At 32.1% G+C, this 24,032-nt stretch overlaps 1 protein-coding gene across 1 annotated transcript in view; it reads right to left on the bottom strand.

Annotated features, from left to right (window-relative positions):
• Nucleotides 1-1,913: 1,913 nt before the first annotated feature.
• The window catches only part of SELENOF (selenoprotein F), a 33,930-nt gene continuing 11,811 nt past the window's right edge, over nucleotides 1,914-24,032 (bottom strand). The window contains exons 3-5 of the mRNA XM_019751769.3: nucleotides 11,020-11,083; nucleotides 3,476-3,525; nucleotides 1,914-2,788 (exon numbers count right to left, since the gene is read on the bottom strand). Coding sequence (XP_019607328.1) covers nucleotides 2,657-2,788; nucleotides 3,476-3,525; nucleotides 11,020-11,083 — 246 coding nt within the window. The 3' untranslated portion in view covers nucleotides 1,914-2,656. The remainder of the gene's footprint in view (nucleotides 2,789-3,475; nucleotides 3,526-11,019; nucleotides 11,084-24,032) is intronic.

Genomic DNA, 24,032 nt, shown 5'->3' on the forward strand with positions numbered 1-24,032 from the left:
GTGGTTAACAGGAAAGGACTAATTTTAGAGGCTTCACACAATTATTCTTAGTTTTATTCCTTCAGTATTTCTAAATCACCATATTTCATCAGTAGACTCCTGGACCAAAAGCCATGTTGAAGGTAAAATATTTATATTTAATCAGCAAGTCTGTTTTTAGTTTTTGAGCGTAAACGCAGGCCCTCTCCTCCCAGAAAAAGTCCTCTGTCACCACAGAATATAATTAAAAGTTACTTTAATTTTCAAGTAAAAGAAATACTTATCTAATTGTGCTCATATCTGGAATCTGTGCTCCTCTTTCCAATATATTTGTAGACATTCTTTAACATACACTGTTGCCAATTTTAATTTCCAAAATTTTGCAGTATTTGCTTTTAAAAGTATTTTTCTGCATTTTATTAACTTTAATTTTAGACTAGCTTTCAGGTCTCAGATCCATTTAAAACAGGAAATATCAGTTTTTGCTCATAACTTCTTGTAAGAAGCTTTTGCCAAATTCAGGAATTTAGAGATAAATTAACCGTTTTAGATTATAAGTAACATCATTTTGGCAGGGGGAGCAAATTTATAAATATCAAGTGACTATTATATATCCACATTTGTAATAAGCTTGACTAAGCTTAATCAAATGTCAGAATTTGGCTACAAAATGGTATTTTTTGGATCAGTTATACTCCTTTCTTGTTAATCAAGATTTCTTTGTTTCTTTAAAAAGCTTTTAGCAATTCTTTGATTGGAGTTGGTGAAAAAGTTGGAATTGGCTGATTAACTTGAATCTCCCAATTAAAATAGTGATGCTTGGTAGATACACATTTATTCATCAACTCAAGAATCTCAAGCTCGAAGATACTGTGAGGTTCTTCATCCTCTTTTGATCTCTCGTAATCAATTGAATATAATAGACATTTTAGGCTTCTCTTCACTTTTTAAAATCCCAATGCCAAATACTCATTTAACTGGCTTCTCCTGCTTGGAGACCAGTCCAATTAGTTTTCTATGTCAATCCCAGTTTTGCAGTTTTATCCCCTTCTATCCCACTGTTCTTCTCTATGTGGTGGCAACTCCTCTCTTGTTTTTCTACTACCCATGATTGGCTTCACCTCCCTCTTGTTCTGAAGTAATAACCACCATGAGGAATTAGTGCCAATTTATCCAGGGCCTTGTACTATCAACATGATGGCCCTCTCCATTACTTTAGATGACCAAAAGCAGACCATAGTCTGCTTGCCAGGACTTCTCATAGTATTTCATTTTGATTAACCAAATCGCCCAGGGTTTACTCATTCTCTTAATTTTAAATACAACAGGACACAAATGCTAAAGATTTATAACTGACCTCTATTAAAAATATTCTATAAACATATTCTGGTCTTTAAAGATTTCCAAAATCCTTCATTATGATGGTATAGTTCAAAATCAAAAATTAAGCAAGTTTCCAGATTATAAGAATTTATCCTGAGATTAAACTGACATAATAGGATTTTTGACCAATCTGGTAAATTAGAAAGCAATTTAAATGACCTTAAGTCATTTGGATGAATGTTGTTCTTAGTGAACTACGTTTCATGAAGAAGTGAAGTTACTGTCACCAGATAAAAGGGTAAGCAAAACAAAAAACCACAAAAAACATTTTTAATAGCTCATAAAATTTTATATTTTAAGAGATATTCCTTATGTTAAATATTAATAAAAATGTGTTTACAAATAAAAGCCCTTTAAAAAATAAAAAAAAATGCTAGACAAATATAAAGCACTATTACCCACAATTAGAAGTTATAAGTTTTAAATAGTGTAAACACTTTAATATTTTGGCTAAAAGAAAAATAAAAGCTTGTATGAAAAGAAAATAATGTACCGAGAAATGTATCATTTTTAAACATGAAAGGACAAACCAGAAGAATTTCAAATTCAGATAGATTTTTGAAACTTTTTATTTATATTTTGGTCTTACAAATATCATTTTTAAATTGACTTTTCTGTAAAAATGTAAAGCACAAAAATTTGCTAAATATCAGATCCACACAAATCCTCAAAAGGTTTTCTGTGTAGTCTTCATTAATGCAAATCTTTGAGAATGTTTTACTCTTATTTTAGATCTTGCATCTGTTTCACAATAATGAAGCCATAAAGTTTTTATGCAGTGCATTCATTATAAACTATAGAATTTCTATTAAAAGGAAAGTTGGGTGATAAAAAATATGAAAGAATCTGAGGATCAAGCAATCTGTTGAGGCTCGGTATACCTTACTTGCTTTGTAGTTTTCTGTCATTCCTTTCAAAGAGCACATAGCACATGAGGCATAGTAGTAATCATCTCCCTTGCTAACCTCCCTAATTTAAAAATCTGTTGTTTGTAAAACTGGACCAATTATCACAAACTATCATTTGCATAATTAACCAAAAATCTATTACAAAGCATTTCGTTAGTGGTATCAACAAATGTAGGAGGATAGAAATTTATAAAAAATGACATGTTAAGCTTGCCATTTCCTTAGGTATCATGGGCTGTGCTGCCACTTCAACTTTTAATTAGATGTTTAATGCCTCACAGTAAAAGATTGATCAAAGGATGGAAGCACAACTAAATTATTTTCTAGATGCTGTAATATTTCATTTGATAAGGTAACAAAAGGACAGGACACAATTTAATCAAGATTTATATGCGTTCCAACTTTTCACTCAGGAATTCTTCTACACTGTCTGTGTTCCATTTGAGGATGCTCAGCTCTTCAGCAATGTTCCCACTGTCATCCAAAAGCTTTAGTACAGGGTCTGAACCACGAACATACTACGAAAAAGAGGGACATCATTATTTTCTGCTTAGAAGAGCTTTATCAGCCTCAAACAAGATCCAAACCAAAGCAATTCAGCTTAACTAAATTTAATAGTAATATAAAAAAGCTTTTAGACATAATAGTACATACAACAGATCTTAAAGGAAGTCTTTCGGGAAATAATGAGATTTCATAAAAAATGATAATTAAAAAAACTACATTTTACTTCTAAAGAGAAAACACCTGTTGGTATCAACACAGTTTATTTGGGATTTACACTTATTATTGACTGTAACAAATATTTATTGCATACATAATATTTTCAAACTTTCAAATGAGCTGAAAATTTAATGGAGGAGGAAGACAAGTTCAAATAATTAACGAGAGAGAAAAATTGCATAAGAGCAATGGTAAAATACATAAAATGTATATACAAATTATCAGACAGAATTCTACATTGGACTTTGAATTTTCTTTGGTTTAAGAAATCTAATGATTTTGTTGTAATTAGTTTATAATTAGGCTGGTTTCCTGAAACTTCCAACCCACTAGTTGGGTCTCCAATATTTTTCCAGAGTTCTGAGAAATCCTAACTCTGGGTAAATATGATGACAAACATGATCCCATTACTTAAGAGATCAATCTTCAAAAAAGAAAGAAATTAATGCTGCAAAAAAGAGATTCCAATAAAATCATCTTACCTTGATTTGTAGTCCTCTGAATAGTTTGGGTTTATCACTCCTGACGAAAGCTTTAGAAAAAAGAAAAAGATTCACATTGTTTACTTCCAAATCCAAGCTAGACATAAAGATCAATATAAAAAGTATAAATAAATTCAATAAGAAAAATATTAGATCCTAAGTGGAAAAAACTAAGGAGATTCAAAGATATGAATACAAATGGAAAGACATATACTCTTCAATGGAGCAATGAAATATTTTAAGATGTTAATTGTTTCAAATTAATCAAAATCCCAAATTCCAATGGGATTTTGAGGGCTTGACAAAATGATAGTAAAGCTGAGCTATTATAGAAGAGTAAATGTGTGAGGACAGTCACAGTTTTGAAAAAGTAAAACATGGGAGGAGACTTTGTTTTTCAATTGCTTTTTAATATATAATACTGACACCAGAATAGATAAAACAAAGAAAGATATTAGGAAATCAAAAGAGATATAAGTATCTTTATTTATTTTTTAATATGGTAAAGCTATAAACTCAGAGAGAGGGAGGCAGGGGAAGGAGAAATTAATTGTGTGTGTGTGAATTATTCAATACATATTTTTGAAAAAACTGGGAAAAAAATAGAAAAATAGGTGTCTACATCATATCTTATATCTAGATGAATTCCAGATGGATTAACTTTTTAAATTCATTCAACAAATATTTATTGAATACCTACTGTATGTTGGACAACAGAGACAAAGCTATATAAAATGAAACATGATTTCTGCTCTAAGTAGTTTATAGTCTGTTGGAGAAGAAAGATGCTAAACAAGTAATCACACAATAATTTCAGTTAAAAACTGTCAAAAAAAAAAAAGAGGTTCAGAATATTACTATAGCATTTAACACAGACAACGTGAATACGGAATATGAAATTATTTTTGTAAGCAGGACCTTACAAGAAATGTTCTATAGATATACCTATATGAAAACTGAAACTTCAGTACAGTAAAACAGCACTACAAACAAAATTAAAAGTAAAAATCACATATGGTAGGAAAATCATCTCTAACATATAACATATTAAGGAAAAATAAATACTAGGTAGAGAAATGAACTATAGATAGGAACATATGTGAAAATATATAAACAATCAATAAACATTTGAAATGTTCACTCTAGTAATCAAGTAAGTATCAAAAAAAAAAAACCAAAAAAAAAAACAAAACAAAGAGGTATCCTCAATTCAGAGTGACAAAAATTAAAAAAAAAAAAAAAAAAAAAAAAGGTTAGAGAGGGCATGGAGAAAAGGATTTTGTTGGGAAAAATATGAATGGACATAACCTGCCTGAAGGGTATTTAATAAAATGTACCAAAAGTCTTAAAATGTACATACTCTTTAAACCTGCAAGTCTCCTTCTAAGAATTTCTTTATTCTGAGGAAACAATTACACAATAATGCAAAGATATATAAGGTCCTGCTAACCAAGTTTGGAAATTTGGCAATAAGCTAAATGTGTTAAAGGCTACTGGTTAAATAAATATGGACCATACTATATAATGCATCCAATTATTCAAAATTATGTTAATCTACATTCAGTGATATAGAAGCAAACTCATATTATATATAAAAAGCAGGTTATAGATCGGTTTGTTTCCTATGATTGTTAAAAAATGATGGATAAGCATTTTTATATATACATATACATTTACAAAGGAAAAAGGCCAGAAGCACCAAACAAAATCTTTAAAAACATTAAGCGAGAAAATATAAAATACTTAGCACAATAAATGTAACAGAAAATGTTTATTATTATTTTAATAGGGGGTTATATCTCTGGAGCATAGGGTTTGGGGAAATTTTAATGGATAGTTTTCCTTTTTGGGGTTGCTGTTGATATACATTTTACCAATTTTTCAGTAATGATCATATCTAATGGTCCAAGTTAAAAAAAACTTAGAATACATCTTTCTAAAATAAGAACAAATGAGATGTTTCATTTAGATATTTGATAGTTCTTAATACCAGTTCTATATTGTTTGCATCATACTCTACTTAGATTTTATAATGACACACATGCGTTTGAGAACTTATTTTTTAAACTTAGAATTAACTAGCAATAGCACTATAGAAATGTTTCATTATGAAGGTCTTTATATACTTGTATTTAGGACAACACAAACATTAGTGAATGGTTTTTCTTTTAAGGTTTTGAGGACTTGTTGGAAGAGAGTTATATATTCCAGCTAAAATTCCCCTACAACATTTAGTTCAAAATAAAACCGATTGTTATTCTTGCTTATTAGAATCTTTATTAACTTGATCCTTTAGGATTTGTCCAAATATTTTGCAGACTCCTGAATCCCCCCAAAATGATCTTATGATACGCTGTTGCATTTTTACCATCCCTTTGGCAAATGTATGCACACCTGTGCAAAACACCGTTTAACACACAGTATGGAACCTACTACGTAAGAAACCTCTCTGGGGCATATTTGATAACTTTCATTCATTCAACAGATTTTTTAACAAGCTGGAATGAGTGAACAAATTTAAAAGGAATATTTAGATGAGTCACTAATGACAACTTTCATCAGTTCTGTGCTCTTTGCTAAGCATAGATCAATAAGCTACATTTTGAATGAAGGGAATGAATATCTGTTAAATACCCTGTAGTAGCAAATCACATTTTACAGGCAGTAAATTAATCATTTAACAGATATTTGAGTAGTTATTATATACACATAGCACTAGGATAGGCTACACGAGAATATAAGGGACTTACAAAAAGACCTCACAGCAACTTATTTTCTAGTTTACTTTCTGCAGTTTTAAAAATAGCAGATAGCAGTTTGGAGATTCCTAAAGAAATTAATCCAGTCACTTTATTTCTGGAAAATGTTCTTATGCCAATTTGATTATTTGTCAGAAAGGCAGTTTTATTAATAATACTTCAAAGTGATGAAACATAGAGTGATTAGAAAACACATTAAATGTTACAACTTTCCTCTTAGGATTCTTATCAGCATGTCATTTGTGCAGCCCCAGGAGAAGATTTGTTTTGCCATACACATTGCTTGGAAAGTTGTGGGACTCGTCGTATAATTCACTCTTCAGAGTTAACTATAAAGAATGTTTTCTAAAAAATCTATCCTCTTCTTTGTTCTAAAAAAAGGATAAAAGTGAGGATGGAGAGTAATAGAAAAGATATATTTTGAGGTTACAAAGAAAAAAATGTTTGAATTATGTTATTTTCAAAATCTTAAACTAGTAAAAATATAAATAAAAAGAGACAAAATATGCTCAGCTGGATCTAATAATATGCCTTTGATCACATTATACGTAGTCCTACAATGTACTCTATTGGTTTTAAGATTTAATTTGGGTCTTAATTTAATAAGGGCTTATGGCAGGTAAGACTTGTGAACTGTCATATAAAATTACATGGAAAGATAATCAGATGTTTTTCTGTTGATTAAAAATACGTACATTTGAATCAGAATATATTCTAAATAAAAATGCCATATCATACCCAGAAACAACAATACAAAGAGAACTGCAAAAACAACAAACAACAATAGAACTGGATTCCCAACTGTGCTCAATGAAAGATACTGGGTATCTAAGAGTATTTCAAAATAAGAATATTTACTATCAGATACAAACCACTTGGAATGCAAAATAATGAGTCATTTGGGTCCTCCCAATAAGACAATTTAAAAGTACTTAAAAACATTCAGATAAGGGCAACTTAAATAATTAAGAGAATTTGGACAGATTGGAAGTACAATAATGAAGACAGGATAAACTAAAAAGATTATGACTTCTCAGTTAGAATAACAAAGTCAGAAAAGGAATGTTAGAAGACTATAAATTCATCAGGGTATACAACCAATGAAAACACAGGCTTTTTACCAGATTCCCATTTGTCAAAATTGGGGGCACCATTTCATGAGATAAATTTAGTAAACCCATTTATTCATTTAATATTTGAATTCCTCTTAGTAAGAGGTACAGTGTTGGGTATATTCTAGGTATATTAATGATATATATATATATATAAATTCTGGGCCTTAAGAAGTTTCTATAATAATTTGGTAGAGGCAAAAGACCAGTAAGCCAAATAAATACATTATGATATTTTATGGAAATTGCTATGGAACATAAAGAAGAGAGTGAAAAATTCTGTCCAAAGGCCACTCAAAAATAATGCTAGAACTAAATTTTGAGTGAATAGGAGTTTGCCAAAAAATTAGAAAGGGGCATAATAAGTCAGGAGGTATGTAGTGTGTGCAAAGACTTAGAGGTCAGAGTTCAGAGAACTGCAAATAGTTCTGCACATGAACTAGAACCATGTTGTGATGTGTTTCATATATGATGCTCTTGAGTTTGGTATTTATTCTGTATGTGATGGAAATCTATAAGGATTTTAAGCAAGAGGGCCACATTATCAAATCTGCCTATGAAAAAGGCCTTTTTGGTAGCTGTATAGAAGAGTCACTAGAAATAAGAAAAGGAAACAGAGATAGGCTAGACCAGATAACAAGTAACTAATCCTACTTGCTGGTAAAACTGAAAAGTTTTACTATCTAGCCTTTTATAGAAAAAGTTTGCCAAGACCTACAAAATTAGGGAAAACTCATATATATTTTTTTGAAGACAGACACATCCTTAACATGGTAAGACTCACACTTGTATGAGAAGGAAAACATATTTATTTATATTATTACTTTTGATGTCACCACACTGATAGAACACTAAGCCCAATCTATTAAGAGAAATTATTACACTGCCTTTCTTACTTAAACAATCAAAACATGGAAAACAAAAGTATTTTAGGAAGCATACCTGGAATTGGCTAGGAAATATGATCTGGGACTTTTTTCTGTAAACACTGAGTTGTTTAATATGGATAAAACATTTCTAAATTAAAACCCCTCTCTCTTCTGGAAAAATTTACCATTAATTTATGTTTTTATTTTATGACATAGCTAATTAAAGTTGACTGAATTTGAAACATTGCAACATATTGTAAGCTAAAGTATAATGAAAGTTATCATGCTAATTCCTGAAGGTACTTGATGCTGATGACAAAGAATATGAAACAATGACGACACGAAAATTTGTTTGGTATTTGTAATAATGGTAAAAACTGCCAATTCTCCTTCATGCCCTATTCCAGAATATCTTTTAGTGAGTCTGAAAGTAGGAATACATAATGGTTGTATTGAAAATATACCAGCTTCTCATGGGTTCAGAAAATATTGGTATTATACATAATTATAGTAAATATGGTTATGCATTACATAAACAATCATTTTCATTTTAAGTCAGCTTGTACTAATTAAATATTTATACATAGAATTAAGATCCAATTGTTTTCAAAAGGAATAGGCAGTATGACTACATGTACCCAAAGATTTGAGAATTTAACTATACATAAAAAAATAAATATATAATTAAGTTCTACTAAAGATAAACTATACTCAAGCTTTTATAGACTGAACTATAAACTGTAGAAATTATTACCAAGGACATCATAAAATCTGATATCACAAATAGAAGGGTAATTGTGGTATCGATGCTACTCTTGACCTCAGGAAAAGCTAAATCACAAAAGATTATTAATAAAACAAGTCAGTAAATATGAATAATCAATATAATTGAAAAGCAACTGCCAAACTCTAGGAATAAGAGTGATCACATTATCATTTGGAGAGCTTATATAAAAACAACTATAGTACAATTATGAGTTTAAGTATTTGAGGAAAAAAACAACAGAGTAAGGAATTTTTTCCCTAAGTAGATGTAGATGTTATATTCTGTGCTACGTCAGAATTTGTGCTTATTCTAACAAAGAATGTATTTAATTAGATGTTTATCTGCTTTGGGCCTCATATAAAATGTCCCAAGTCAAATTCTATTTCATTTTTGTGCCAAAATGAGCAGTATTTTATTATAAACAATTCTAGGTCAGCAATAAAGGAAAGGTGCTAATACAGGCAATTTTATAACATCATAAATCCAAATAATTACCTTGCCATTAAGTAAACAAGGCAAGAAATCATGGGAAAGCCAGCAATGACAAAAACAGAATGAGGCACATAAGTAGAGCACTCATGTATTTCAGTTGGAAAAAAAAAAGAACGTCATTACCTTTGTTGATCCAGAGAAAGCAGATACCTACTAAGAGGAGATCTTGCTGGCTAACTGGGCTAAAATTTAAAAAGAGAGCACAGCAGCCTTTTCTAAAATGGGCCTCTCACACAAACGGTGCTTTAAGGAGAACCTCCACCAAGCTGCCTGCCTCCCGCACTGATTTGCCTGCCTGTACCGTGTTCCTGCTGACTGAACCAACCCTTATAAAGGAGTGCCCAGAATCCTATTTCAACCAATAGGAATGAGACTTTCCCTATTCAATGGAAGCTGTGCAGCTATAGCCCCCATCAAAATCTTCACTGACAAATCAGAGCGACTCCATTCTGACCAATCAGGACAGTGCCTTTTGGACCAATCAAACTTCGAGGATTTGGAGTCCTCATTTGCATGGGGATGAAACAATCAGGGACTAGGGGCAGGGAATTCTCTATATAAGTCAGATACCCTCTAGCTCAGAGAGCACACTTCTTTTCACCGCATTTCCCCAGCTGGAGCTAAAACACTAAACAGAGTGGAGCAGAGCAGGTAGAGCCAACTGGAGGAGGGCAGAGCAGAGCTGTCTAGCCAGAGGGCCGCCTGGAAGCCATGATATCCCACAGCTGTGCTGCACCACAGCCATGTTGTACCACAGCTTTGCTGTATTACAGTTGAGTAGTTTGCACTGAATAAAATTTCCTTCTTCACCGCACCCCAAATTGGGGATTCCTGTTGTTGTTGTACTGGTGTCAACAACCACTGGTTGACACCTTCAGACAAGTTCAGTTTCATAAAACTGATTTTAAAGTAACATGCAAGGATAGAACAGAAAAAAGCTTTAGTCCAAGTATTTTGGGAGCTGCAAAGTTCCATTACTGTTTGATATTTGCCAAAAGAATATACTTTCACAATTATCCTTTCACATATTTATCCTTCAAATTTCCTGTGAAGATATACATGTATGACTTCCTCTCTTCTGCATCTCAAGTTCTATGATAATTAATTCTATTCTCGATTTGTCATTTTGTACAGATCTAGTCTCACTTAATGCAATTATTCCTTAGGAGTTTTATATAAATCAATTCACATTTAAAATATACTAGAATGAACTACCTAAAGTGGTTACATTTATATCTGGTAAAAGAATGGTTCTCATAAAATGTATGCTTGGTAAAGAGAAAGCTCTCTTTTTAAGAAAATAACCACCTCATCATGTGTTGTATACAAATCTAAATTTCATATACTATGCTTTCTTAAAGCAACCTACTATTCAACAATTACTATAAAATTCCACTGCCATGAAAACAAATGTGGAAAAAATTCACATGCTGTAGAGGAAGTATAATCCTAAAAATTCTTACTTGTGTTAATATTTAATAAAATTATTCTTATAAAATGCTGATTTTAAATTATTAAACTGAGAATTTATTAGAGTTAATTTTACCTTGGACTTGAGGGAACCTTCCCAATTTTCATCCACAGACTTCAAGAATAGCTCCTGCATACAGCTACAAAGGGAAAATCAGGATTTTAAAAAACTGGTATAAATTAAAAAATGTAGTTATAAAATATAAAACTTCACAGCATAAACAATACAGATATTCTTTGAACAGATATTTAGATTGAACAAATGTCAGCATCGACTAGGACTATCTAGTTCCAGTCCAACAAAGAAGGAAATGGAGGCCAAAGAATATTAAATGGTAGAGGAGGTTAAGCCCTACCTGGAGTATAGTTAAACTTAGCCAAAAAGTTTGAAGAAGATATGGAGACCTGACAATGAATTCGAATAGGTAAGATGTCCTAGAAAGTTCTTCACATAATCTTAAGGATTTCCTACAGTTTTTTAGGATGCCAAGTCGAACAGTTGTGTATCCATCTATCCAACACAGATACTTAATGAGAATTCTTTAGAGTTGCTTTTAAAATTAAGTAATCATTGTTTTAAAACAAAACTCCCAATACCTTTAAAAAGTAATTATGGTATGTACTATGTAAAGATATTATGGGAAAACCAGTAAAACTTCATTATAAACAACTTAAATCAACTATTTTCCCTTAGTGAATTCCAGATGAAACGAATTCAGTGGTAAATATTGCTTTTCTAGCTATAAAACCTGCACATCACATTCTCTTTATAGTAAAAGCTTATTACAAAAAACTTAAACTCAGTACTTTATTACAATTAATTCAGTTGAAATGTATTCATTGGTAAACATCTTTTTTTTCTTTTTTCCACAGCTGTATAGCCTGCCCATTCTTTTTGTAGTGACTTGGGAATGCTGTGACTCTAAGAGAAGGCAGACAATGGTAAGAACACACTATATCCACTGTATTTCTTAGCTTTTAGACTTGTTTTTTAATTGTAGGTCTAAGAGCTAAAGATGGATTTTACTTTTAAAGTTCCAAAATGGCATAAAAATCACAGGTACTATGCATGATTATTTTCGATACTTTGGAAAATACAGAAAAGCACAAAGTAGAAATTTAAAAATCACCATAATTTCACTAATCCAAAAGCTATTTTTTAACATTTTAGTGATTCTGGGTTGTATCAATGGTTCTCAAGTTTTTAAGGGTCAAAGATATTTTTGAGAATCTGATGGAATTTTGCTTCAATTCAGGTTATTCATGGACTCTCTGGAACTACTGATGGATTTCAGAGTAAGAACTCTGATAACCTCTAAGATTCTTTGCAATAGTGAAAATTTAAGATTAGGCTGACCTAAGTCTATAAAATAAATTGTTTGTGAATAAGATTTGGTTAATCTTGGTGAGACACATCCCGCCCCCCCAAATCTCTAAAAATATCAGCCCTTATTGCCAATAAGCTCATAAAAAGATGCTCAACATCACTAATCATTAGGGAAATGCAGATTAAAACCATAATGAGATACCACTTCACGCTCGTTAGGATGACTATTATCAAAAAAGCAGTAAACAGCAAGTGGTGGTGAGGATGTGGGGAATTTGGAACCCTTGTAAATGGCTGTTGGGAATGTAAAGTGGTGCTATGAAAAATAGAATAGTGGTTCCTTAAAAGATTAAAAATAGAATTATAGGATTCAGCAATCGTACTTCTAGGTATATGCACAAAAGAACTGAAAGTTGGGATGTGAACAGAAATTTGTAAACTAATTATTATTCACAATAGCCAAAAGGTGAAGCCAATCCAAGTGTCTACTGACAGATGGACATGTAAACAAAACGTCGTATATACATAATAAAATAGTATTTAGCCTTAAAAGGGAAATTATGACACATGCTGTAACATGGATGAATCCTCAAGATATTAAGCTAAGTAAAATAAGGCAGTTACAATAAGATAATACTATATTGGTGATTCCACTTCTATGAGGTACTTAGTAGTCAAATTCAGAGACAGAAAGTAGAGTGGTAGTTGCCAGGGGCTGGAGGAGGGAAGAACAGGGGAATTATTGTTTAATGAGTATGGAGTTTCAGTTTGAAAAGATGACACAGTACAGGAGACAGATGGTGATGATACTGCACAATAATGTGAATGTACTTAATGTCACTGAACTGTATGTATATTTTACCAGAATTAAGAAGAAAAAAGGCCATATTAAAATTTGGTTATTAGATTTATCTTTTATTTGCAAGTGGCGATCCTTTGGGAACTCTAAGTGGAGATTCCATTACCTTATATGGTGGTATTTCTCTATACCACTATTTCCCAATATTCTTCCTATCATCACGTGTGGAAAATGGTAATGACCGTACAGATCACTAGGATAAAAAGAGGAGGCTGTTTATAACTAACTGGTGGCCTCTGCTCACTCCGCTCCCCCTTGGTTTTCTCAAGGACCGAAGGACTCAGTATCCCAGCATACTTGTAACCCATTCATGGAAAGTACTTCTCTGCACCACAGAACACCAACTAATGAATTAAAAATATTAGAAATATATTCTTTAATGAATACGCAGCTCAAATGTGACCTTCTCCAGGAAAACTTTTGTCGGTCTCATTGCCTCAGTGAGGGACTTTCCACAGAATTCTGTTCCTATCATAATGTACTATAAATAGTCTATAATTTCACTGTGGACAGGAAATGTCTTATTTATCATAATCCCGCCCAGAACTGGACACAAAGCTGCTCAATGTATGTGTGCTGAATGGAGAGAATTATTCATTTAGCAGAATTAGACATTTCTTTTCTCATCATGTAACTTTCACAATATTTCAAGTTCCTTTGACATACTTTGTAGAGCAGACTGTGTTGAGTTCCAGTCTGGAGTGAACAAAAAGTAAATGTAACTCAAAGCTGCACAAAATGATTAAAGTCAAATTCTAAAAGCATTAATTTGTGATGCTAGTTGGCATTTTATTATGAATCTGCAGTGTTCATAGAAAAACATTTGTTTTTCATGGTAAATAAATACCTATAAATTGTGCTAAATTTTCAGTGCCTATTTATAAGGTAATCATAAACATCTTTGGCAGCACACAAATTCATTGTACACAAGGAAATATATGCTACTTATAATAGAAATTCTCAAGGGCATAAAGTATGAAAGGATTCAAAAAGGTTAAAACTTCCAATTTCTTGACTTTCACCCTTAGCATTTTTACCTTTTAAAGTAATATCACTCACATACAAAAACTCTGACCTTCAAACATTTGTGGAAAAATACCAGTAGAAGAGAAATCAAAGAAGCAAGTTATGTAACTTTTATATAGCAAGCTTATATTTTTTATAGCAAGTTGGTAGGCCTCTTTTCTATATGCGTTAGAGAAGCCTTATTTGTATAGACAATCTAACGCTAGGATTACAGGTCATTATTCCATTAGGATTGTATTATCTGAGTTCAAATAATTTAAATAGAAACACACAGACACTTCTAGAAAAGTACAAAAATGATGCACAAAATTACATTTTTTCCCTTCAAGTCCATACCTAACTGCACACTACTTACAATTGCCAGGTTTTCCTAAAATTTTGAGAGGGTCCTCTGGGTAGAATGTAGAAATATTTAACTACTTTAGCTCTACAACTAATTTACCTTATTTGTAACAGGATTTTTACATATACTTATTTCTCTCATTTAAAAATAAGTGATTTTTATTTATTATTCTTAAAATAAATTTCTGCTTTGCAGTTAGCTATTTTTTTGCAATTTAAATATATTGTAAGTATTATAAAAATTTATTTGTATGAATCTCAATTTTAGATTCTGTACATTTCATATATTTTTCTTAAGTTTTTGGGACAATACACTCCTTTCATTATAGAAAGACTTCCTGATAAATTGCTGTTGGAATATAATGATACCCATATGACCAATCTCTTGTTATAAAATTTTAGTAAGGGCTTCTAATGAGGTTTTTATGTATAGAAAAAGGCCGAAAGTCTTTATTTTGTGGAACTAACTCTGCTGTAATTAAAGTCTGTGTTGCTACAAAACAGTTCAGATTAACAGCAAGACAAAAAATGGTCTATGCTGTTTCTCACCAGATAGCTAAATTCCAAAATAAGTTAATTCATAACAGTGAATAAAGGCAACACTTGTTAGGTTATGTAAATTTCTTGAACTTTAAAAAAAGTTTTGCATGTGTTAATATTTACTATCACCATCACACCAGCACCACAAATCTAAACCTGGTCCAAGTCAGAAATATTCTACAACTTTCCAACACTGAGCACTTAATATATTTTTGTTGGTGACAATATCCATGGCTCTAAAGAAACATGACAGTAAGAAATCCTTGAAATAAACTAAGTCAAACTGAATATCAACTTTTCATACCGCATGATATTGTTAAATTAAACAAGGAGGCCATTAGACTGGGTTTGTTCTAAGACATCAGCAGCCTATGTAAGCAAACCAAAACCTAAGCCTGTAAATGCCTCAGAGTTAAGAGATCTAAGGACAACCTAAGAGTTAAAAACCTAGAGACAACAAATCTGAAACAGCCAATTAAGATTTCCCAAATAAGACAACTGTTTAAGCTATAGCCCAAATTATTTCCTTGCTTTGCTTCTGCATCTACTCTATAAAAGTCTTGCCCCAAACTCTTGTTGGTGGAGCACCCCCTAACCATTTCCATTTGACGCTGCTGGATTTTAACTGCTTTTTGCTCAAATTGCTACAGATTGTAATATGCCTCAGTTTATCCTTTAATAGCACAGTGAAAAGATCTCATTGTACAATCAAATCTGTATGTGGTCCAATTATGGCTCTGCCATTTACAAGCAGTCTGTCCCCTTGGGTAAGTCACTCTCTGTGAGCTTCACTTTCCTGTTGGAACAAAAGAGATATTCTCTGCGATGCAGAGTTGCGAGAAGGAGTTAACACCACCACCACAAGGCAAAAAACCTGTATTCTTTAGATGTTCAGTAAGTAACAACAGCTATTATGATTATACTTGCTTTCACACTACTGGCTAAGTTTAAGTTGTGTATTTGAAACCCATTTTCATAGTTAATGGAGCTTTCTGTTCTGGGGCTATTCAGGGCTATCACTCACTGTTCCTCTGTGATTAGAATGGCCACTCCAAAAATTTCTCAAGCTTTCAAATTCAAATTACCTTACAGCAGCATTTTCAACCTTGACTGTACACTTGAATTACCTGGAAAGATTCTGAAAATTACTGATCCCTGGAACTTACCCCAGTCCAACTAAATTAGTGTATTTGGGGGTGAAATCCAAGCATCAGTATTTTAATTATTATTACTACTTTTAAAGCCACCCAAGTGACTATAATGAGCAGCCAGGGATGAGAACAGAATTACTGCCTTGGACTATACTCAACTGTTAATGAGGCAAAAATTACAAAACAATCTAACAGTAGGCTTTTGCTCAACAGACTAACCAAATTAATTCTAAAAGGTAAGCCACATGAGGCTTGATTACAGCAAGACAAATGCTGCAATATCGTTTGTCTTCCCTTATGAAGTTTTGCTTGCAGCCATACATTCTTATTTTAGAAATCCTCTTTTATTTAAATGCAAAACTTTAGTATTAAATTCAGTAGTACGGTTAGAAAAAAACTGGAAAAACTTTGAATATTAGTAGCAATGTGAAGAAAATGCTCTAACGTTAGGTGAAATAAAGGTAAAATTTTAACTGCTGAACAGAACTCAGCCCTGAGGAGGAACTATTTTATAGGTCTACTGAAGGCTTACCCTCAAATAAAATGTAGGAATTAAAAACTAAGGAAGTATGGCTGGCCAGTTAGCTCAGTTGGTTAGGGCGTGGTGCTGATAATACCAAAGTTGCCGGTTTGATCCCCATATGGGCCCCTGTGAGCTGTGCCCTCCTTAAACCCAAAAAAAAGGAAGTATGAATATAATATGATGAAAGCTGAGTATTATGTTATTTAGAGATCTTAAATGAAAAATAATTGATACACTCAAATATGCGAGCCACTCTTCCAAACATTAATTGCATCCAGTGTAACTTCTAAAAATCAACTTTACTCCTTTCAAAAATGCAGAAGCTATTTTTAGCAAAATCTGGCCAGTTAATTCATAGGGAAATGTTTTCAGCCAAAACCATATGGTTAGTGATCTGCTGGTGGTTTAAGTTTTAATTCATTATTCATCATCAAATCATTCCCATATTTTCTGATTTCTTAAAAAAATGTCTGGTGCACTACAAACAATAAGCTACAATTACACATGGACAAATAATTAGGATACTCAATTTTTTGTGATCTGGTAGTAAGCTTTTGTTAAGATTTCACTTTAAGTCGCTGAAGCAGCAGATGTATAAGGCACATGGTTTATGTGCTGATACTTCAATACACACTGGCTGATGGCATTCTTGCATAGGAGCAATGAATGGACATGGAGGATTAGGGAAATAAATTAAGTTTTATAATATTAGAAAAACAAGCTGGAAAATATGATCCTCTAATATTATACCCCTGAGATTACACTACTCATTTTAGGTGTTTTCTATTGAACTCTGAAAAAATACAAAGGAATACATCTCTATGCCTAAGAAAGCTCCTTAAGTTTAAACTTATTCTACTATGCTATTGAAGTTCTATTCCTTTTTCTGTCTTTAGTTTCTGCCTTAAGATTGAGAAAGTTACAAAACAAGCAAGGTAATATCTACCTTAATTTAAACTAGGTTCTAATGAAGGTAAGAATACACTGCAGGAATCTTTCCATAAAGATACAATCACTGCTCCACTAAAAAGCTCAATGAAAATGTACAAAAATAAAACAAAAAAACTTTCTTTGACATCACCACATTCTAAATTAGAACACTCCAACTCTGAAATCTGAGGAAAAGAACAAGGTTTCTTTCAGTACTGTGATGAGGAACAGAATTTATATATGCACCTACAACAATGAGAATTTCATCAACAAGAGATAAGACTGATTAAATTTTCACTTAGAAAAAAAATACAGCCACAGATATGGACAGACCTCCATACATACTCAGCTGCAAGGGTTATCACCTGGGAACAATGCATTTAATTCGACTGATATTTAGGAAACACACAATGAAAAGACATTAGCTTGACACATCATCATTCTATTTCCTGAGGTCAAAGTTTCCAAAGAATTGGTAAAAATGAGGTTAAGCTTAAAAATCACAGTAAGCAGTTTTTGAATAAAACCAACTAAACCCCTCACTAATAATAAAAATATTTTAGAAAATGGCAAACAAAAAATTCAATGTCTTTTTGCTCCTAAATGTTTGAGAAATACAACCTATTTCCTGTTAATTTGAAAAACTGAGATCCAGACAAAATATGGTTCAACATCCAAACATTCAACAGCCTCAGAAACTCAACATGATGGTGCTACATACGGCAGCAAAAGCTGCTTTTCAAAAGAAAACTCTTTTCCTTGTGTTCCTGTTGTTATTTCCACTCCATAAAGAAAATCACTGTTTGTCATAAAAAGAGGGGCAATTATGATAATCTTTAAGAAAGGTTACAAATACCTTTAAGAAAGGTTATAGATAAAAACAAAACAGTGGGCACAATTTATAGTTTCTCTCAATCTACAGAAAGTAATCACTTATATATTTTAATACCAGGTACAAAAATAAGCTAATAATAATCCAAAAGTTTAAATATTATACTAACTTAAGAGCAGAAAAATTAAAAAATGAACAAAAGAATCTAGGCCATTACACATTTTATTTTTTGCCCACTGTTTGACAAGGAAACTATCAATTTTAATATTCATTATGGTATCCAGATAAAATTCATGGCCTTCTAAATTAAAACTATTGACACTTGTTTCTCCAAAAAGAAAACTGAAAAGGCAGTTTGTCACTAATGGGTTATTGAAAGTTTCTGTCCCTTCTCCTATCCACACCATTGCCTTAAAGGGCCACCTTGTAACTAGTTGAAGTCTACTGCAGCCTTCTTGTGTTGGGGTGACCAGTTTCTCAAGTAAGAACACTGGGAAGCACCCTAACTGATGCCTTCCGCCTCCAATCCAGTTAAGGCAATAAATCCCGTAATTTTTATTGACTAAATCTTTTTCAGCTCTGTTCCTTCTCCATTTTTATATCAATGTGTTGGCTTCAGCCCTGTATCTTGCTATATAAGGTATTTTTCTGGCAAAAATATTCCCCTTTGCCCTATCAAATATCGTTTATAACAACAACAAAAGTTATTAAATTACAAATCTGACGCCAGTTCATTACTTAAAATTCTTTAGTTTTGTCCGCTGCCTATAGGACAGAATCCAAACTTCTTTTCAAGCAAGGCAAACAGGCCTTACTTACTTAATCATTATCTTTCATCATAACCAAACTATCTGATTTATCTTAGATGGCCATCTTTCTCATGACTCTGTGTCTTTTCATTAACTTTTTCTTCTGCAAGAGATGATCTTTTAGTAATTATTTTCCAACTTATCATAGGTATCAATTTCTATATAAGCAGATGGTGATATTTACCTGACCTGTAAAACGGTTATGCCCTTCCTTCTCTTGCTTTCATCGCACATGCATATTTTTTGTTTACAGCTCACATCTCACTGAATTCTTTAAAGAAATCAATGTATCTGGAAATACTGATAAAAAAGAAGCAGTACAGGAGGGTATAAAATAAGTGAAAATTTTCCTCTGCTTCCCACCCACCACTCAGTAACTTTTAAATTGTTTATTTTCAGTTCTTCAATTGGTCACTTCCATAATGATTAACATGGTTATATCTATAGTTCTCAACATAACAACTTTAAGAGATTCCCTTCTCCTTCCTTTATTTCTCATTCTTTTAGTGTTTACCTTCATAACACTGGACATTATGTTTTAGCTCAATGGAATAGCCTGCCAAATACATTCTAGCAGTCCAATTTGCACGTCTTATTTCTTCTACTCTTCAAGGACAGTGACTGTCTTATTTTAGCATTCTCAATGCCAATACCAAGAAGATATATTTTGTGTACAAATGGGAAGTTTATTTTGACTCTGAGGTAGGAAATGTAGTTGTAAGACAGCCTGAGGATAATGAATTACTTTAAAGGTTTATTTCCTTTCTAAATATTAGAATATGCAAATGTGACAGAATGTTTGAATATGCTTGATAGAAGCTGGACTTAATTTGTAAATACATTAAAAAATTGACTACATTTATTCTTCATATTAAAGCCAGATGAAATGCCACATTCAGAAAACATAAAAAAAGTAAATATTTTCAGTTCAATGAAATAACTACACAAAATAAATTTTAAAACCTTCAGTACACAAATATAGGATACATATATTTATAGCCAGTTATTAGCTGTATGACTTTAGGCAAGATCTCTATTCCTCAGACTCAACTATGAAATAGGAATAATAATGGTACTTACCTGATAGAGTTGTTACAAGGGTTATATAAATTAATTCATATAAAGTGCTTAGAAGAGCACCTTCATATAATAAGAACTTAATGAATGCTAGTGGCTATTAGTAAGTAAATATTTGTGTCATTATTTAATATTGTTGCTACTCAGGAGTCTTAGTGATTCTTACAGTGAATTTGAATTGTTGCCAAACATTTAGATCTTTAAAAAAAGCGTCTGTGTGAAAGTTTTTATGTTGCAATTAGAATAATATGTTGAAGACATTTATATTTTGTTTCCTTTGAAGATAATCAGTTCATGAATTGATGCTACAGACTGTACAAAAGAGTGAAGCTATTTTAAGTAACTGAAATTTCTTTAGTGGTTACAATTTCACTCATAGTTAGCTTATCCTCTATTCCATCCTTTTATCGTTTCCACAACAGGAGCATTCTGATAGGCTAACGCTTAAAACCTGCCCATGTCTTGAATAATGCTGTTTAAGCTGACTTCTAAATTACTCTGAAACTGGCTACAACATTTCCAAGTAAACTGAAAATAACTGAATGTTTTGATTTTTTTTTGGTCAGAATTAAGAAAAGTTACATGACTTATTTGAAATGTTTGTTTGGTTGGGACTTAAAGCCAAATTTGTTAGTATATTCTTGAAACACACCAAGTAATGGGAGACATTAATGTCTGTGGTAAACTTAGGAATAAAGATTTGATAATATTAAATGAAAACTAGTGATGGTACTGTGTTATTGAAATTGTTAAGTATAAATGCTAACTAAACGTACTTTCAGAAAGCCAGTCTGGTGTTTTATACTTAACTCATTCATTTTCTCATAGTAACTCTGTGAAGTAGGTATTACTATTAACATTTTCAAGATGAGAGGCAAAATAGTGTAGAGGTTAGAAAACTTGGGGCTCTGAAGTCAAATGGACCTGAGATGAAGCCTGGTTGTAGCACTTAATTGCTGTGTAACTTTGGGCAAATTATATCCTCCTTTCCTTTTCTGTTAAATAGGAATAATAGTATTTACATTACAGAGTTGTTGTGAAGATTAAATACATAATCTTCAGGTAGGTAAAAAACTTCAGCACATAACCAAGGTAAAAGAAACACTCAAAGGTGAGACAGTGTAAATTACTACAACAAAACTGAAGGTCACCCAATAATTTGCTAGCTCGAAGTCACAAAGCTAGTAAGCAATGAAGTTGAGAAGAAAATTCAACTCTTTCGAAAACTCTTATAAAAAGAGAAGGGGATAAAACTTCCACTGATCTATACATATTTTAGTATTATCTTTGTACTCTCTTTGGCTTGCTTGGCGTGTATGTAAATGTGAAGGCTGAGTATTATACATTTAGAAAGTGGGAATGCTATTATACAAAGCTGGTCAGTTAACATTAGTCTTAATTCCAACCAGGTAATGGAGTGAGAAGTGGAGGGAATGTAACTATATTCTTAAAATTATTTTATGCACTTGGTACTCAGGTCCATTTATTCAAATCTTGTGAATTATAATAAAGATTGAAGATAAATATTTAAAAACTTTGTTTTAGTATTATCTAAAAAGTAGATTTTGAAATGGAAAAAAAACAACTCTTCATCAAATACCTGAATTATTGAGCTATTTTACAGAACCAGTAATGGTATAATTTGGTGATTTGAAGCCTAGGTATTCTGTGAATGAGACCAAGATGTTGCAAAATTCAAATAACAGAAATTTCTTCTCAACCTGTAGGTTTTTAAAGTCCCTTTTAAGCTTCTCTCTTCTAAAAAACTTCTTATACTTTCAAAATCTGTTATCAAGTATTAGATTAAAAATATAATCTATTAACTCATTTAATCCTCATAACAACCCTATGAGATAGCAACTATTATTATCCCCAATTTGTAAATGAATGAACTGGCACAGAGTGATCAAATAATTTGTCTAAGATCATCAACTGACTAGCAGAAGATCTGAACGTAAATAGTTTGCTTCTAGAGCCTATGCTCTTACCCTCTAAACTCCCTCCCCATATAATCAAGACTGAATGAACAGTAAATTAAGTTGAAATAATTTGCTTATTGCTGTATGAGTAATTCAGCTAAGTGCAATCTTTTCTCCCAGAAGGTGCTCTGGTTTGGGAACTAGCCAAACCTTCGAATAGCAATTCAGAGATAAAGTAGATATAAACACGTAAGAATAAGAAGTACTAAAAATCAATTAAATAAAAGTATTTGTAAAGAAGAAGAAAAAAAAAAGCAACACTGGGACTCCAAGGATCTTAGTGAACCAAGATCTTAAAAAGAACAGGTACTAGCCAAGGAAATAGGGGCAAGTAATTAAGGAGAAATACAAAAGTTCTACAATGTCTGGAAGAAGCTGAAATCATTCTTATTAAGTTATGAAAACCTTAAATGAATGAGACAGGAAAAAAGCATCTAGCTGCCATAATCAAGTTCAAATTCACAGAACTGGAAAGATTACAAAAATATGGGAAGAACAACCTACCTACTGAAATACTACATTTAATCTTATATATCTTAGAAAATAGAAGTTAAAAAATTTTTAGCAGAAAAAAAAAGTATTTGATTTATATTTATCTTCAGGAAAATCCCAGGGAACTTTTGAACCTGATGGTCACATACTCTTTGAGAAAATATCTATTAAGGTTAGTGGTCAGACTGGAATCATCAAAAATTTGTGCTAAATAATTAACATATCTTTTTTTCAGATAGATTTGGAGTGCTTATGATAGCCTTACAAATAATATATAGAAATGAGATATCTAGACTTATAGCTAGATAAACAATTATAACCAAAGTATTACTAATGGATAACTGCCAACATGGAGACAAATTTTCTTTTTACATTCAGGGTATATAAGTGAAATGAAAAAGGTACTTAACAAGCATCTATGGAGTTCTAGTATATTTTCAACATATATTTTTTTAAATCACCTTTTCTAACTTGTACTTAACATAAACAGCCTTATTCAAGGACAAAAGCTTATGAAATATTGTATGCTAAAGGCTGGGGATTCAGAAACCAAAAACAGTCCTAGACTTCAAAGAGCATAATTTATTGGGAGAAAAAGAAACAAAACAACAGATGCAAAATAATGGAGGTATGTGCAAATCAAGGTATCCTCAAGTGTTTTGGGAATACAGAGGTGTAGCTAATATAACTTGGGAGTAGTAGTGATTGTGGGTAAGGGTGGGGAAATTAGGGAAGACTTACCAGAAGAGGGGACACTTGAGCTAAATCTTTAAAAACAGCTCAAGTAGAAGTGGTTTACTCCAGTAACTGAGGAAAAAAGCCCAACAGATACCTATGGCATTGCTTACCTAGTACCTAAGCCGCTCTTTACCTTAGAACTGCTTCCTCTGTCTGCTCCCTGATGAAACATTCCACATAACTACTATGGCAGCTAATGGTTCTTACATTATTGCATAATCCTAGCTAGTAACTGGTTAGTGACTCAACTTGAGCTAGTAACAATCCTTGTCTAAAATATTTCAAAAAATGCGAATGAGGAAGAATTAGTCCTTTTCTCACCGGAAAAGCTATAAAATACATCACTCAGGAACTGGCAGTTACTATGTTTCCCACCATAAGGAAAAAGCAAGTCAGTAGTGAAAGAATGGTCCCTCCCCTTCCATTTTAAGATTCTATTGTTTAAGCCAAAGTCACTATGCTAC

Source organism: Rhinolophus sinicus, chromosome 14 (assembly GCF_057876585.1).
Source record: "Rhinolophus sinicus isolate RSI-liver-muscle chromosome 14, RSI-T2T, whole genome shotgun sequence".
Taxonomy (NCBI): domain Eukaryota; kingdom Metazoa; phylum Chordata; class Mammalia; order Chiroptera; family Rhinolophidae; genus Rhinolophus; species Rhinolophus sinicus.